Source organism: Entelurus aequoreus, unplaced genomic scaffold (assembly GCF_033978785.1).
Source record: "Entelurus aequoreus isolate RoL-2023_Sb unplaced genomic scaffold, RoL_Eaeq_v1.1 HiC_scaffold_29, whole genome shotgun sequence".
NCBI classification, from domain to species: Eukaryota; Metazoa; Chordata; class Actinopteri; order Syngnathiformes; family Syngnathidae; genus Entelurus; species Entelurus aequoreus.
In genome coordinates, this window is record NW_026907961.1 from 1,051,444 (window position 1) to 1,068,652 (window position 17,209).

Genomic DNA, 17,209 nt, shown 5'->3' on the forward strand with positions numbered 1-17,209 from the left:
CCTGCCAATGACATTGACTTCCTAACTCCCTCTCCCATGTAACTATGGTTTGACTGTTTATTGCTAGCTTGCTCGAAAACCAAAACAGCACCTACTTTAATGTAGAGTGGGCTGTAGAAGTGCTGCTCTGGTAGGAGAGATCTTCTGGAGAAGATCTGAAGGGGGAATGTGGAGAATGCATATATTTTAAGAGTTCTTTCTTTTTTCATAGTCATGTTTAAAGCAGCCAACATTTTCACATGTGTACTCTTTGTGCTTTGAATCTTATGCCCGCAAGTAAACTCTGTGCTTTACCTTGAAGGCCTTGGAATGTGTCAGTATAATGTACTCCCTTTTTACCTTATCAGTATTAGAACAATGAGGCTGTTATTCCTTTCTGGGCAGGGTAGGGGCTGTTTTCGTATTCAATAAATTGTCTCTTCCCGTTTGATTTTAAGACCGCTTCTAGATGCTGGTATTAACGCACTGTAAGACTGGTCTCCTAAAGCTTTAGTAAAACTTGATAATATTTATATTCTGTCTTGATGGTCCTCCTTACTCAACATATATGTCATCCGAAAGAATTTGGGATTGACCAGTGACTTTAACCCTGGTCTGACGCAACAGGAGAAACTGCAGGTATCATTTTATTGGGCCAGCCAGTATGTGACTGTGCGTACATGTGTGGTTTGCTGCCTGCTCTGCTGCAGACAAGAATGCCCCAACCAGGAATAAGGAGATTATCGGCCACCCGGCTTTTGAATTTGTCCCAAAAGCTTACACGGTTTTTCACTGTATCACTGCTGTGCTTACTGGTATTTCTCTACTTTTTAACATGTTCTACATTTTGTCTTGTATTTTAACTGCACCTTAACAGTGTAGTCAACTGCATTTACTTCATGCTCAAATGTTAATGACAATAAAGAGTTTTATTCTTTTCCATATAAATAAGAAATGAGCATCTTGAAATAATTGGTTTGTATTGTACTTGACTAAATCTAAATAAATAGGTAACATGCCAAACAAGTTTTGGCAGTATGCAGTGCCTTTTATTTTTGTTTAGTTTAATTTTGTCTCGACTTAAAATAGTCGATTATTTGTATCAGATTAACTGTCAACCCACGGGCCATATCCGTCCCACCAAAGCTTTTCATTTGGCGGTCGGCTGCTGCCCGACTGTTGTCACATTTGACAGTGTTCTTGTATTCTCCGCTGAAGCCAGCACATTATGAAGACAGAGCTGCTGCCTTGGTTAGGCTACTTGTCAGCGGTTAGGCAGACATTTTGTTCGCAAACAACATTATTGGTGACCGGAACCGGAAGGCCTTCCGTAAATTAACTCTTCTCACACAGACTATTGAAAACCTCTCTCACACACACACACACACACACACACACACACACACACACACACACACACACACACACACACACACACACACACACACACACACACACACACACACACACACACAAATTGTAATCCTTTGACACACACAACTGAATTTTTTTCTTTATACACACTACTGAAAACGTCCCACACACACAACTAAAATCATTTCACACACACAAAACTGAAGTTTTTTTTCTCTCATACACACTACTGATTTTTTATTCTCTCTCACACACTACTGAAATCTTTTCACACACGCAACTGAAATGTTCTCTCATAAACACTACTGAAAACCCTCACACACACACTCCTGAAATTTTTCTCTCACACACAACTGAAATCCTTTCACACACACAACCAAGTTTTTCTTCTATCATACACATTACTGAAATTCTCTCACACACAACTTAATTTTTTTCCTCACACATGACTGAAAAAAATTTCAGTTGTGTGTGTGTGTGTGAGGTATTCAGTAGTGTATGACAGCAAATAATTCAGTTGTGTGTGTGAAAGGATTTCAGTAATGTATATGAGAGCGTTTTAGTAGTGTGTATGAGTGTTTCAGTGGTGTGTTTCAGTACTGTGTGTGAGAGAAAATAATTGCACTAATGTGTGAGTGATTGGATTGGCTGTGTGCAAGCAATCAATAAAGCAAGAGTTGCAACTAATCGCCGGACTCATCATTCACCCTAAAGTCGTCCGCTATGGAGACCCACTGCCGGGTAAAGTGAAGGGTGTTGCCCCGAGCATACATCGGCCCTGGAGAAGTGTCTCCCCTGCGCTCTTCGACTACGGTCTGGGAGCAGGAAGCAGGAAAGGTGCAACACCTGCATAGTGCTAACAAAAAAAAAAAGTAAGTAGACATAGGGTTGGATATGTTAAACGAATTAGTCTACGTTACCCAGGCTATACCAAATAAGCCCATGTCTAACCTATATTGAGTTGGTCAGCTGTTACGTGTTGTTTGGGCGCACTACAATGCAAAGGAATTAAGGCAATTGCGTTGTTTATTGTGGTTTTTTTCTATTCGAGATATACTACTGTGTGTTGATTATTTGGCCTCGCTTTCAAGTGAAGCGCATCTCCGATTGGCTACAATGTAAGGCTATTTAGCCTGCTTTGTTTGTCGCGACCGTCTATTTTCATTATAATTTTATTATTATTATTTATTGAATTTATTTTTGTTTAAATAGGGATGACATACATATGTTATTGTATAATTTAAGTTTGTGCGCGTGATTGACAGCCTAAGGCTTATGAGGCACATTTTTTATTTATTTTTTTATTTCAACTTAAAAACGTATGAGCCTATGCCTATGCCTACAACATAGGCTATGTGTTTATCTTTATTTTCCTGCCTGTCGTTGACAATGGAGATTGTCTGATATTTTGTCATAGCTGCAGAATAATCAATAAAGGTTCATCTTTGTCGCGAAATTGTTCACTGTTTCACTGTGCACCCCGCCCTCGTCCCTATTTGAGCATTATAACGTTAACAAGTTAATATTCATTGAAATAAATTCAGAACATTTTTTTTACCTAACAAAAATATAGGCCTAGTCTTTCTAAAACATTTTTTTAACTTCTTAAAAGCATCGTTCTGCTTGCTGCAACTGCGCACACCAAGTGTGAGGAACGCACTCCTGATCTGAGGGCATTGGCAACAATAGTCAACACTTTCTTAATGGAAATGACAATAATATTATAATAATGATAAATACTATTATCACGCATTAATATCTCTTAGCCACTAATGCGTGGCCAAGAGATATTCATGCGTGGCATGCATTGAATGTCTCTGCTGCATTGGATCAGTCTCCTGTCTTTAACAGGCAAAAGCATTCTAACCTCACTAATGCATTGCATCGTCTATATTAGATATATAACAACGGGCCGGTGGCGGGTGGGTGTGGTTTTGATAAAATGTTGGTTTGGGTGGATGGCGGGTGGATGACGACTTTTGTGATGCGGTTGCGGATGAAATAATTGCCTATCCGCGCATCTCTAGTGCACACACATGCAAATTTGATTCCACGCACACAGATTGAGATACACGTATGCAAATTTTGCTACAATAATACTTCCCTAGGTGGGTGTCATGGTCCCGGATGCAGAAAGACAGCCGGCAACAGCAAGCATGGAAAAGTCTTCGATGCTCAAAAATACAAAATAAAAGCGTGCAACAGGGAAGTGCAACAAAATAGGGAGGCTGAACATGGAAAGCAAGATAGCGAAGCATGAACACCGGTCACAAAACAATGATTTCACGTCAAATAAGCTTTGGCCGCAGGTGAGAATAATAATTATTAATCACCAGTCGGTAATAGGACACACGCTCAGCAGCTGCTTCTGGTTGAATGACACCCACACGAAATGGGGACAAAAAAAGAGTGCTAAAATGTAAAACACCCCCAGTACAGAAAAAATACAGCAGAACAAAAAACAAGGCATGACAATATAAGAAAAAGAAGCATTCTCATTTTTTCCTTCCAGAAATAAATTACGCCAGCCATTTTGAAAATTGCTTCACCTATAAGCTACTGGGAAAAACCCAGAAGTGATTTTATTTAAATGTTCGCAATATTTCAGGGCTCTTCACAAAGAAACCTCACAATGTATTACATCCATACATTTCTATAAAATTGAGTAGATGGCGAGTTATAGTGATGTAGAGAAATCTAATATTTTAACTATTTTCCCAGGAAATTTTCCATATTTTGAAGTGCAAATGTTGATGCACCGCTGACCCGCAGCATTGGACACATGTAAGCTTAGGTGTTTGTGAAATCACCTGGTGTTTTTTTCGCGCTTATTTAGCCACAACATTAGCGCCAAATGAAACATTATGTCACTACTGGTCCAACGTTTTCTAAAAATAATGTTAAAAAAACAACTTAAAGTCTTGGCCAGCTTTTTACTGATGTATACTATTCATGTTTAAATAACTTTTACTGCAAATGAATATAGTCTACAAATATCGGTTATCGGCCTCTTTGACTGAATAATTTGTATTGGCCCTGAAACAAACATATCGGTTGATCTCTAATCCATATGTAGATCTATATGAATTACGGACACCTAGTGACAAGTCAATGTAATACCAAATGACACCACAATCTGTTTATTCACGCTTAAATTAAAAAATTAGGCCATTGATTTGACTGATTGTCGACTATGTGCAAAATCCAACCAGATTTGACGAGGAAAATCTGAGTCGTAGACAGCCCAGTTAACAGCATCAAAATTAACCAGTCTAGCTACTTTCTGAAGCGCTTGAAGAGTGGATGGACACTTCTGTTGGCCAAAGAGGATTTACTGCTTCGGGTTTGATATTCCATGTAGACTGTATCATCTGCACCAGACATGGAGCTCATGGTCCCTGTACGCCTTGAGAACTGTTTAAAAGCATGAAGGCAAAGAAACAGAAAAAATGTAAAAAATAAAATAAATAAAGGCAGCGATTGTTCGTTCCCAAACATTTTTTGTAGCACTCACCTGTGGCCGAGCTCCCACCTCCCCAACCACCATCTCCTCCTCAGCATCCAGATCAGATGCAGCCAGGACCTTCTGAAGAAGCTGCTGCTGTTCTTCTCTGGTGGAGAACATCAAGGCTTCTTCCTCCATTCCTGCCAATTGTGTGATCACCTAAGGCAGGGGTCCGCAACCCAAAATGTTCAAAGAGCCATAATGGACCAAAAATACAAAAAACTAATCTGTCAGGAACCACAAAAAAAATAAAAGTCTTCCATCATGTGTTGCTTTCATTATAAGACTTATATAAGTGTCTATGTTAGCTATATTACACTGCTAGCTCTTATCTGTTAGGTGTGTGTTATATTTGGATTTGATGTTGTACATGTTTAAAAATATCTGCTTGCACAGGTATTTGTTTTGTTTGCAACAGCCACCTGCCTGACACCACGCCAGGCTGAAAGAAACGCGTGTCGCAAGCTGACACAAATCTTCGTTGACAGAAATGTTGAAATTTAATATTTATTCTACACATTTTTACAACATTGGAAAACAGTCTTTCTGTGCCAGCATCGGAGAAAGTTATACATGTAAACCAGGGGTGCCAACACTTTTTCAGCAGGCGTGCTTGCTAATGACCAAGTTGATGTGATGTACTTCACACGCAGGCACGCACACACATACTGCTGTATTACCTTATCCTGATGAGTTGCATTGCTTGTAATCAGACAGGATGCACAGTAGTTGCTGATAAGCTCCACAACTTTGCATTTACATTGTGGAGGGGAAAAAAAGGCCTCCTCTCTTTCCAACACCACATGAAAGTGTTTTTTAGCTTTTTATTTGTCCAGCGTCAATACTCGTTTTTATACCCTTTACAAGAAATACATTGGCTGTCACATCACTTTTATTGCGAAAACAGGAACTGTGCGGTTGGTCTTTACAGTTTTGACAGCCGGTACGGAGAGGGAGTCTGTTGAACTAAAAACTGCTTTTTGCCTTCCTGACTGTCGTTTTTTTTTCTTCATAAAAGGTTTGGAGCAGCCAACGTCATTGCGCAAGATCCTCGAGTGCCGTGAATGTCTACCAAGTAACGAAAGTGACGTCGTAGTGAAGATTGATGATCAGTAATTTTTAGGTCTACATTTTTTGGGACGGCATGGCGCGGTTGGGAGAGTGGCCGTGCCAGCAACCTGAGGGTTCCTGGTTCAATCCCCACCTTCCACCAACCTCGTCACGTCCGTTGTGTCCTTGAGCAAGACACTTCACCCTTGCTCCTGATGGGTCGTGGTTAGGGCCTTGCATGGCAGCTCCCGCCATCAGTGTGTGAATGGGTGAATGTGGAAATAGTGTCAAAGCACTTTGAGTACTTTGAAGGTAGAAAAGCGCTATACAAGTATAACCCATTTATGCCTAATTGCGATCAAGTGACACACCCTCACCAATCGACCGGTAGCTCGCGATCGATCTAATGGGCATCCCTGAAGTAAACAAACTATTGCTTCAAAGGCCACACAACTACGATGTGTTCATGGACCACTGAAATTAGTAGGACAAAATGGTGCTCGCCAAATAATCTCATCAGTGAAGCATGAACACAAACATAGTAAACAGTTGGCTTTCTAACAAATAGGAAGGTTTGTATAAGACTTCCTTAAAGGAATGATGTACTGTTTGTCTATTGTGTGCTTTAAGGCCCCGTCAGCTTGCTCCTCCATGTCAAAACCCTCCGTTGGAGCTTGGTGTGCACCCCCTAAAAATTATAACCTTGCTTCAACGCCAGTGAAAACTGCAGAGTTGTGACTGGTTGGCCATTTTTTCCCCCAACACATAATTTTTGGTATGGAGTCTTTATTGTATTTTTTTCCTGGTTTGTACAAAAAACTATCAGATGTTCCAGTTCAGACAACGATCTGAATGTCGCTCAGTCCCTTTTTTTCCACCACTACTTTACAGAAAGCAAAAAATCTAGAGTTAAGGTTGTTCTCGCTCAGGAAAAGATAGCCCTCTAGCATTTTGGCAGATACTTGCACGTTGAGCAGGCAACCCAGACCAAAAACTAATAAAGCATCAATACGATGTTTGGAGTGGACGGTGAAGTGACTACGCCAAGCATATTCTAAGCTTAAGTGACTAAGCATTGTTCATGTTCTGTAGGGGCTAGGAATGTAACGGTATCAAAATATCACAGTATTATTTTAGTATATGTAATAAAAAATATAAAATAAACATTTAAAAAAGGCCTTAAAAATGCCATAATGTGTAAAATTAAGTGGCAGGAAAGTTTAGGATAAACACACTTGTTGTAATTGAACAAAAACACATTGCTCAAATGTTTTAATCATATTTATTACTCTAAACATGTACTTTTCAGCGCAAATATTGTGTGTAACATCCACTGTTTCAAGGAAATATTAAAAAAACAACAACAAAAACTGACAGTTGAGTGTCTTATAATTGACAATGTAAACATCCAGTGTAAAACAATAATGTTCAGTTTAGTGTCTTTAGAGATTTACTTCATGAGAAGCAATGTCCTCTACAGTGGACATGTTTTTATTTCAGTTTGGAAAATGCTCTTATTAATACCTCACAAATTGATGTTTAGCTTTGTGGCTTCAAATGTATATTCTGGGTGACAGTTTATGAGGTGGTGACTTGTCCAGGTTGTAAGCTACTTTCCCCCCAAGCCCCGCTCCCCCTGCAACATCGAGAGAAACAAGCACGTATAAAATGTATGGATGAATTGTGAATTTATCAGGTAGTTTTTCAGTTTACTCCTATTTCCCACCATGTACCGTTTTCTTGGTGATTTCCCTCATTGCGGTGCGGCGTGACAGGCTGGCTCTATGTCACCTTGAAAACGTTTGAGACAAAAGTGGTGCACGTTGCTTTGTTGAACGCAGACTTTCTTACCTTTGCCAAATAAGTTGTTAGCAACGTAACTCAAACAGTTATGGATGAATTTTAATGACATTTTTTGGGAAATTTATAAATGGTTGATTTATATAGGCTAGTAAGGTAAAGTTTTGTACCTGACAAGTACTAATCAACCATTTATAAATACACATTAGTAGGCTAAATGAACCTCTTCAACATATTTTTTGGGAAATGTCCAAAAAAACAATTCCTCTCATTTACTACAAACACAGTTCATCTTACGGCATTCCACGCCCCCACTTTGCCGGCCAAGCGCTGCGAAGACAATTCTGGGAGATGTGGTTTAGTTTCAGACCCGGCCAACGCTAAAGCACCAGAAAAAACTATATACCAGGTTTTTGTTTGATACCACCACACGTCACGGCATTATTGTGAATACCGTTAAACCCCTGGTAGGGACACAAGCAATGATAATATCACATTAAAATATGTACCTTAAAGCTGTAGCCCTGGTCCACTAGAAACCTCTGTCTCTTGGTGGAATAAGCCATCTCCTGGGTGTCCTGAGACACCAGCGAGTAGAAATATGCGTTGTATTCCTCTGCTATCATTCCTAAATAATATATAATTCATAAATACATACAACTTTAAACAGTTACTTAAATATGTTAATAATTATATTTGGAATCATATATATCAATATGTTGTTAAAGTACATTTAATTGTTTCATTATTTAGTTATTATGGGCCGCAGTTAGCATGTAGGCCACACAGTCAGGAGATCTGAGTTTGAATTTATGTTCAGGCATCTCAGTGTGGAGTTTGCATGTTCTTTTGCTTTATATTTTTTGTTCCTTTAGTTGCGTGTCAGCACTCCATGAATGTATTTTATCTGTCAAACTCACCCATCAAAATCAGCGACACTAACACAAATCTAGTTCAATGATTGCTTTGGTGTGCAGCTTGGAAATTTGGAAGTCTCTCGAAACGCGGCGGCTAAGGTGAATATACGGTTACTTTTTCGAAAGTTGGTGGTAAATATTTTAGACCTTACGGAGTAAGAGAAAAGTCCTGTAAAAAAGCATGCTACACCAAGTAAAAGCATGTAGCAGTAAAAGTAGAGGAATTAATTAAATCTGTCGGGGTTAAAGCCACACTTTCAGACTAAGATAGTGAGCAGTACTCCTCCGCTTGTCTGGTCGAAGTTCTACAGACAAGTTGAAATAATAAAGTAAATCCCACTGATCCGCCCACTGACTTTGAGGCCGAGTTTAACAGGTAAAATACATGAATGAAGTGCTGCCACTCAGGTTTATGAAACAATAATCAAATGACAAAATAATAAATTAAATCATGAAATTATGATCTATTAAATATTGCAATAATTAAAGTATTAAACATTTAAATGTACTTTAACATTACATCAATTAATTACACATTTAATAAAATATTTGTGTTTTAATTCCAATTTCAATTATTAGTGACACCTTTAAGTAATTATTTAAAGATTTATTTTTTTATCAAAAATGTTCCCCCATTTAACCCCACATAACCAAATACATACAATGTGCCATGCTTATGACAAAGGAAGTGAAACAAACCTTTCTTGGCTCTTAAGACTCTACCAAGCCTCTGAGCTTCCTGCCTTCGTGATCCACCATGGGAAGAGATTTGGATAAGAACATTTGCTTCTGGCAAGTCAAATGAGGTGTCTCCAACCTGTTTAGGAGTCAATAAATTAATTAAAACACAAGTTAAGTTAAATTCAATAAATGGTAAAAAAGTACTATTTCAAGCAATATAGTACCACTTTTCTCCAAAGACAATAGTGTGATAGGAACTGGCCATTAGGGGGGACAAATTGTTGAAGCTTCCGTTTAATTACTCAGGCTCTGTTCTCAACTGTTTTTTACCTTGGATATGAAAATGGTGTTGATCTTGGGGTTGTGTTTGAAGTTCTGCAAGATTTGCATACGTTCCCCTTGGGAGGTTGGGCCATAGATGTATGGCCTTGAGCAGACAATCATTGTGGGTAGTTAATGTGCAACTTATTGAAACAAACTTTTGGAAATAACTTACTTGTTGAGGCGAATGGCATATTCTTTCAAGGCAAAGACATTATCAGCAAAGACGATGATCTTGTCATTGCGCCTTTCATGAAAGCGAATAAGAAACTGGCAGGCTCTGAACTTATTGGGATTCATTGTATAAAGCAAAATGCGCTTCTTAGTCTTCATGGCCACATACTCTCTATAAAACTCAGGAGACATTGGACACCACACCTGCGAATTTGACGGAGTACAACTTTTAAGTAGCTGCCAATGAACTACAATGTGCACAATCAATGTGATTATTTGAATAAAAAGTGAAAAACAAGGGAAGGTTAGAAGTCACTCACCTCTGCACACTGGACCTTGGCAATGTAGCCATTGTTCTGCAACTCCATCCAGTTCGCTTCATATAACTTTGGCCCAATGAGAAAGTTAAGGTCCACTATCTTGTCGTCCTCTCTAACTAAAGTTGCGGTGAGGCCCAGTTTGCAGTGTGCCTGGACAATGGTCAATACACGTCGAAACATTTTTGCTACAAGAAGCACATTTAAAAATATTAGCATATCACTACATTCAGCAAAACTCTGACAATCAGGTTTATCTCACATGTGATTGGCAAGGAAGTGTGATTTAATTTTCAAACTTACCAGGAATAGTGTGCACCTCGTCTAGTATAATAAGACCCCACTCTTGGCTTTTCATCCACTCCATCACCCTCTCGGCTTCCCAGGAGCGTTTGGTGGTGTGGCCCAGCATAGAGTAAGTGCTTATGGCAACTGAGCAGCCAATTGGCTTGTCTTTGGCATCCGAAGTGAAGCGGCAGATTTGAGAGTCATCGATAGTTGACCACATTTTAAACTGGGCCTTCCACTGTTCCACGGATACAGAGGAGTTACCCAACACCAGGCAACGTTTGCGCACTGTACATGCTGCTGTTACACCCACAAGAGACTTGCCCGCTCCTGGAAATCAAATGAGATGAGGCAACCGTTGCAAATAGACTCATTGACAAGGATAGATGTACACTTATAATTTCATCAAAATTGATACAAAAGCCATATTGTTGACAAATACATATTTGCCCAGATTAGACTGAGAGATACTAGTTGAACAATTTGTTCTGTTTTTTGGGTTGCAAAACTGTACTTACTGTTAGTGTAACAGTAAGTACAGTTCTACATCGCGGCAACCATGCTAATTTAGAGCTGGGATGATTTGTCAACTTGGCATCATCAATGATGTAAACACTTTTCTTTCTTTCTTTTTTCCTTATTGGCTGCACAATATTATAAGGCTACAACATTGTATTAGAATGAGTATAAAAGGACAGTGCCACTCTGAATTACCAGTTAGAATCCAAAATGCCCATAGTTTACCTGGCTTTAGCTTGGCATGAATGTAGACCTGGGCGATTAATCGATTTGATCAATAAATTGGAGGTTTTCAGTGCAGATTTATCAAATACATTTTAAAAATATGTTTCTCCTCTTGCTTTGGCATATTTTTTGCCCCTATGAGCTTTAATAGTTTACACCCTCTTCATTAGCAGAGATTCCCAGACCTAGCAAAACATGGCTAATACTTACGCAAACAAGAGCAAGACATGTGTTTCAAAGAAAATAAGTGTTGCCAGTGTGGTGGCATTTCTGACCTTTGTACCATATTTTGTGTATGTCAAAGTCCGAAAAGAGAGCGAGGTCGAAAAGCATTAAGAATGTCTGCTCGTTTCTCTTTTTTCTATTCTGTGCCATTGAAGGAGCATATGTGGATTAGAGTTGAATATATGGTCGGCCTGACCATTCTACAAAATGTTTTGATTGTTTGTTATGGCTAAAGGATTCAAGGAGGTTGCAGAAGAAACAGGTCCAAAACAACGGGACCTTGACACACGAGGGAAACACATAAATGGCCAAGTAGACCAAGTCTATGTATGATTCGCATGATTCTCGATTCATCCAACGTCTCCGGAGGACATTGTCTGTTTGCATGGCAATTCAATCCAACCTTGTATCATTTGATTATGGGTAAATAAAACTTTTGTACTAAATTCACTTTTGTTGCTGTTTAAGATTTGGACCTTCCACCACATAAAATTGGCGTCACGAACAGGATGATCTAGAACGCTGCAGGTCGACATCTGCTCCCGGTCTCTCTCTAGGCAGACAGAGATTTGCACGTGCGCATCTAAAGGTAAGCAATTTTGCTTAATGTGTAAATTCTGTCTGTCTGGAGATGGTCGGGACTGGTAAGACTAAATGCTGAACCTGTTTTTGATAAAAGATAGGTCTAGCCAGGTTCTCCAAAAACAACCTGGAATGGGGTATGTTATGGTGGCTTGGGTTGTTTTATATGTGATTATATTGTCTGTGTGTTTGTTTGAAAACTTGTGATTTTTTGTTTAACAATAAGGGGAACTGTTATAGAATTGTGGTGGTTCAGGAGTGTCTAGCACAGACTATTTGAGGCAAATACATTTCTTAACCTCTTTCTACTTCTTCTGCAAGTACACTTGGTTGGCGATTTGGATACAGCTAAAGTAAAGGCATTTTCACTAGCCGGGTGGTACATTTGACTATAAAAAATTGTTGAAAGTCTGTTTGAATGTGCGACACATCTGTCTTTGTGGAACTGCAGCGGTAAAGGCCTCATTTTTAGTGACTTTTTAAGTGATCGACTGAGCTGTCACGACGTTCTGATTAGTGTGCTGCAGTTAGACAGATAGAGATCGGGCTCCATACAGTTGAGCGTTGATGAAACTGTTTTGGAACTGACCATACATGATGGCTGTAGAATTGTTGGCTGATTACCAGTGATTCTACGGTGCTTTTAGGCTGGTTTTCGTGTTGGTCGGGGTGGTAACGTAGGGTCTGCTCCGCTGGACGGGTTAATCACCGTTTAATGAGTAAGAAGTGACCTGCGTTCGTGATATGAGACGGCCGTTCCACAAAAAGCACGCGTGTATAATTGTTTATAGTGTCCGGACATGGGGTGGGTATTATATTGTTAATGTGTGTGTGTATTGGTGAATGTTGAACAGTGTGTTGGATGTGTAGTGATTCAGTTTTATTGTTGGTACATTTATATATGCGTAATTTAATAAGAATTGTGTATGCACCTGCGGGTCTGACTTTTTCATTTTCCCTCTCTTGAAAGAGTGTTAATCATTACTCCCACTCACCAGCCCCCCGTACATTCCCCGCTAATCTGTAAAGTTTTGTCCAAACTATGTGTGTGTGTATGAGAAGATAGACAAAGTTTATGTTCGGAAATCATATGAGTGAATGATTTATCCATCCATCCATCTTCTTCCGCTTATCGGAGGTCGGGTCGTGGGGGCAGCAGCCTAAGCAGGGAAGCCCAGACTTCCCTCTCCCCAGCCATTTCGTCCAGCTCAGAGTGAATGATAAATGTTGTTCATTATTATTAGGTTCTGATATAATACAGCTGTGCTTCTGGGTGAGAAAAATAGTTGACTGTTGAGGTTGTTTTTGTCTGTGTGAGTCTGATTGTGACTGTGTGATATTACAGTTTTGTAAGAAAGTGTCTGAGATTTTGATTACAGAAAAAGGCTCGCTCTTTGTTGATTTTTTGTGCGCGTGTGACGCAGTAAGAAGAAGAGGAGGCTCTGTTAGGAGACATTTGCGATAAGAGGTGTGTCTGTGTAACGTGCTGCACGTTAGACGTGGGCCGAAGAGGAGTGTCACTGTTAGCATAATTTAGCATAAATTAGATTAGCATAGGATTAGTTTAACATTGAGCTAGGTTAGCAAAAATTAGCTTACCGAGGCCTAGTAAGGCTAGTTTAGCATTTAGCTTAGCATTACAAAATGTGAGTGGACAGCTTTCTCAGTCTGAAGAGAGTGCTGGCAGGTTGGTTTTGATAATAAGTAAAATAAAAGATAAATAAATAAACATTTAAATATCAATAAATACATTTGGGTAGCTTTGAATTAATATTTATATAGCAAATACATTAAATAAAGTTAAATAAGTAAATTCAAAAAATTGAATTTAAATTTGATAAAGGTAAATTGATTGTTTAAATATATTGACATTTTTATTATTTTAAGAATAATCACGATAAAATAAAATTAAAATTTATATTCTAAAACATTTTTAACTTTTATCTGTGTAACTGGTACTAATCATATATTGTCAACGTTTATAGTCACACCTATGTGAATTATGGAGTCTGAGTCGCAGGTTTGGTCAGCAGTTGGGGCTTCAGTAAACTGAAACCACTGTTAGCCGATGAAATAAAAAGATATTCACAGAAATGGAACAAGCGGACACAAAGCTGTCTCTCACCCTGGCCGGTGGACGGGCCTTTCGACACAAGCCAGTGTAGAGAGATGGGGAGTTTTGATAAACAATTTACAAGGCAAAGGATAAAAAACCTAAACGCATTCAGAAACGTGACAGAGAGTTAGCTGTTCTACAGTTGTTTTTATTCACGCCAGAAGGGAAGATAGTGAGGAAGAAGTACAGACAAAAGTCGCCACACTCAGCGCTCCAGTCATAACAAAACATAGATCAGCGTTAAACAAATTCTAATATAAGGACATACTAAGTTATGAGAACTTAAGTAAACAGGTAGCAAGTAACCAGAAATAATAATTGAAATAAATAAAGGAAGCAAATTTCTATGTGATACTGGAGCATGTAGTATTACATGTAGAGAATAAAACTAAGTGGGAACTAAATGTCTGTAAAATAAGCAGTCTGTCCAGTGTTTACAAGAACGAGACGTCATGAACTGTGCTCGGATTAGCAATAGCATCAGATTATGAAGGAGGAATAACTGTTAAGAGATAAAGAAAGACGCATGACATTATATGGTTTTGGATTGTTGTTGACCCTGTTGTATTTTATAAGACTGATTTATTTTAGATTGATGTGTTTTTTAAGGAGAGAAATAGAAAAAAGGATGTATTACATGTAAGTTTTTATTGTGAGAGAGAGAGAGAGAGAGAGAGAGAGAGAAGAGAGAGAGAGAGAGAGAGAGGAGCGAGAGAGAGAGAGAGAGAGAGAGAGAGAGAGAGAGAGAGAGAGAGAGAGAGAGAGAGAGAGAGAGCAGGAGAGAGAGAGCAGGAGAGGTTAGAAGGGAAGGTGAAGAGAATGGATGTTTATAACCTTACGTGAATGGTTTCTAGTAGAAGAGAATAGAAATAGAAACATTGTTTGAAGTGTAAGGAAAAGATGGATACAGGTTGTGGTGTGTAAAGGAAAAAGCAAGTTGAAGGAAAGAGGAGAAAGTGACAAATGAAGGTGCATGTGGAAAAACATGGTATTCGTGTGTCAGCGTATGCTGTTGGTGGTGGTTCGCTGCAAGTTTGTTTGTTTGTTTGGTTGTTTGAGTGAAATGGGAATAAATCAATAGTAATAATTAGATGTAAAATGGAATAAATTATGAGTGCGACAGATAATGAATGAATGAATGAAATAAGTTTATTTCGGTCATATAATCAACCATCAACCATTTAGTGTGACAAGTTTAACAGTACAGATTAGACATATTAACAATCATACACATTTACACACAAAAAGAAAAGAAAAGAAAAAGAATGACCGAAAAAGGGATAGGCTGAAGCCAAAGCTTATGTTGTAACTTATGGGTTATATAGTTCATGTGTAATGATCATTCCTAATTTGCATGTTTGATTTAATTGCTGATAAATTGATCTATTAATATTTACAGCTAAAAAGAGTTAAAAGGGAATTGATTTGAATTATACATGTATTTGATATTGATTATTTGAGAAACACTGACATTGAATTGAGTTGTTTCTACTCAATAGCCTAACAAAGGGTAAACTAAAAGACTGCATGTTCCACAATGCATTGCGGCAAACCGGATGTTAGAAAGACCGGGAGCAGGTGCATTGTGGTTGTTGAGATGAGAATTAAGAGCCTACGGGTGATGAATGAATGACAGATAACAACATATAAGGACCGTTTTGTACCGTTTGTATCCCCATTTTTTTCTTATATAAAGTTCAACTTTATTACACATTTCGACGTCCTGTCCAATACTTTGACCGTAGTTAATCTACATTTTTTGGTGCCGAAAAACCCCGGAAAAAGATGAGCGAGGGAGAAGCTAAAGCGCTGCTCAGATGACAGAAGAGGAACGTAGGACCGAAATGGAAAGAATGAGAAGAAACGGGGTGCAATCAGAGGTACTACGAAGTCTTTTGACACGTCTTTTACAGATGACGGAGATATGACAAGCAGATCGGACATGATCATGTAGAGAGTACGGATTGGAGTCTATTTGTCCGCGAGGAGGACAGTCTATTGAGTTGGACAATGGAATTGAACTGCTCACAGCGTTGGATGACTTGGGCACGAGATCGAAAACACGGGAGGACTATAAACAACCGTTCATCCGTATAAGAGCCGCGCACAGCGCATGGTGAAGAAAAAAGAGGATGAAAAACAGCAACAACAAGCATCAACGCAGTAGAGGGTGAGCGACGCTAACTCGGCCAACTCATTAGCATACAGGCAGTCTGTGAAAGCTAAATTGATTATTGATAAATACAATGGCGATGTCAGTAAATGGCAGGAGTTTTGGAGCCAGTATGAGACTGCTATTCACACGAATGATGCATTGTGCAAACGTGAGAAGTTTACCTACCTGAAACGTACCTCACAGGAACAGCTGCAAAGGCAGAGTAGCAGGACTTATGCTTACAGATGCTAATTATGACAGTGCTATCACATTATTATTAAGCAGATTGGGAAGGAAAGATCTGGTGATCAGTGCTCACATGTCAAGGCTGCTGAATCTAACTCCTGTGAAGAAATCCTCTGATGTGCATGCATTAAGGCAGCCTATATGATGAATATGAATTCAAATTAGGAGCTTGGAGTCACTGGGTGTAGTGTCAGACACTTATGGAAGCCTACTATGCCCAATTTATGAGATGATTCCAGATGACATAGCTCTTGAATATAGCCGTCAGAGGGGAGATGATGATGAATGGAAGGTTGATGAAATAGTCAAATTCCTACAGAAGGAGGTTCAGAGCAGTGAAAGAGCACTGCAAATGACAACGTCATACACCCAAAAAGAACACAAACCAGAAAGTCAGCCATGGAAGCAGTTATGCTCATCCAATGGCACAAAAATGAACAGACCCAGCATGCAATCTGCTGCTGCACTGCACACAGTCAGCCAGAAGACACACAACTGTATATTCTGTGACAGTGCAGAACACAAAATCTGAGCATTGCCCTACTAACAGCATTGCTCCAACGCAAAGAAGAAAGATTCAAGAAATGGGAAGATGTTTTGTGTGTCTGGGACAGAAACACATTGCAAAAACATGCAAAGTGAAGGATGCAGCATGTGAAAAATGTGGAAGGAGGCATCACATTGCTGTGTGCACCGGTGAGAAAGTGAGGTGCAGCCCATCAATGTTAAAGAAGA

At 39.1% G+C, this 17,209-nt stretch overlaps 1 protein-coding gene across 4 annotated transcripts in view; it reads right to left on the reverse strand.

The window, feature by feature from the left end:
• Positions 1-4,477: 4,477 nt before the first annotated feature.
• Positions 4,478-17,209, reverse strand: part of LOC133645280 (general transcription and DNA repair factor IIH helicase subunit XPB) — a 66,716-nt gene continuing 53,984 nt past the window's right edge. For 2 of the 4 annotated variants that reach the window (XM_062040166.1, XM_062040167.1), the window contains exons 8-15: positions 10,422-10,736; positions 10,122-10,306; positions 9,803-10,005; positions 9,637-9,733; positions 9,325-9,442; positions 8,218-8,336; positions 4,868-5,017; positions 4,478-4,767 (exon numbers count right to left, since the gene is read on the reverse strand). In XM_062040166.1, coding sequence (XP_061896150.1) covers positions 4,630-4,767; positions 4,868-5,017; positions 8,218-8,336; positions 9,325-9,442; positions 9,637-9,733; positions 9,803-10,005; positions 10,122-10,306; positions 10,422-10,736 — 1,325 coding nt within the window. In that variant the 3' untranslated portion in view covers positions 4,478-4,629. The other 2 variants (XM_062040169.1, XM_062040168.1) reach the window with 2 other exon arrangements.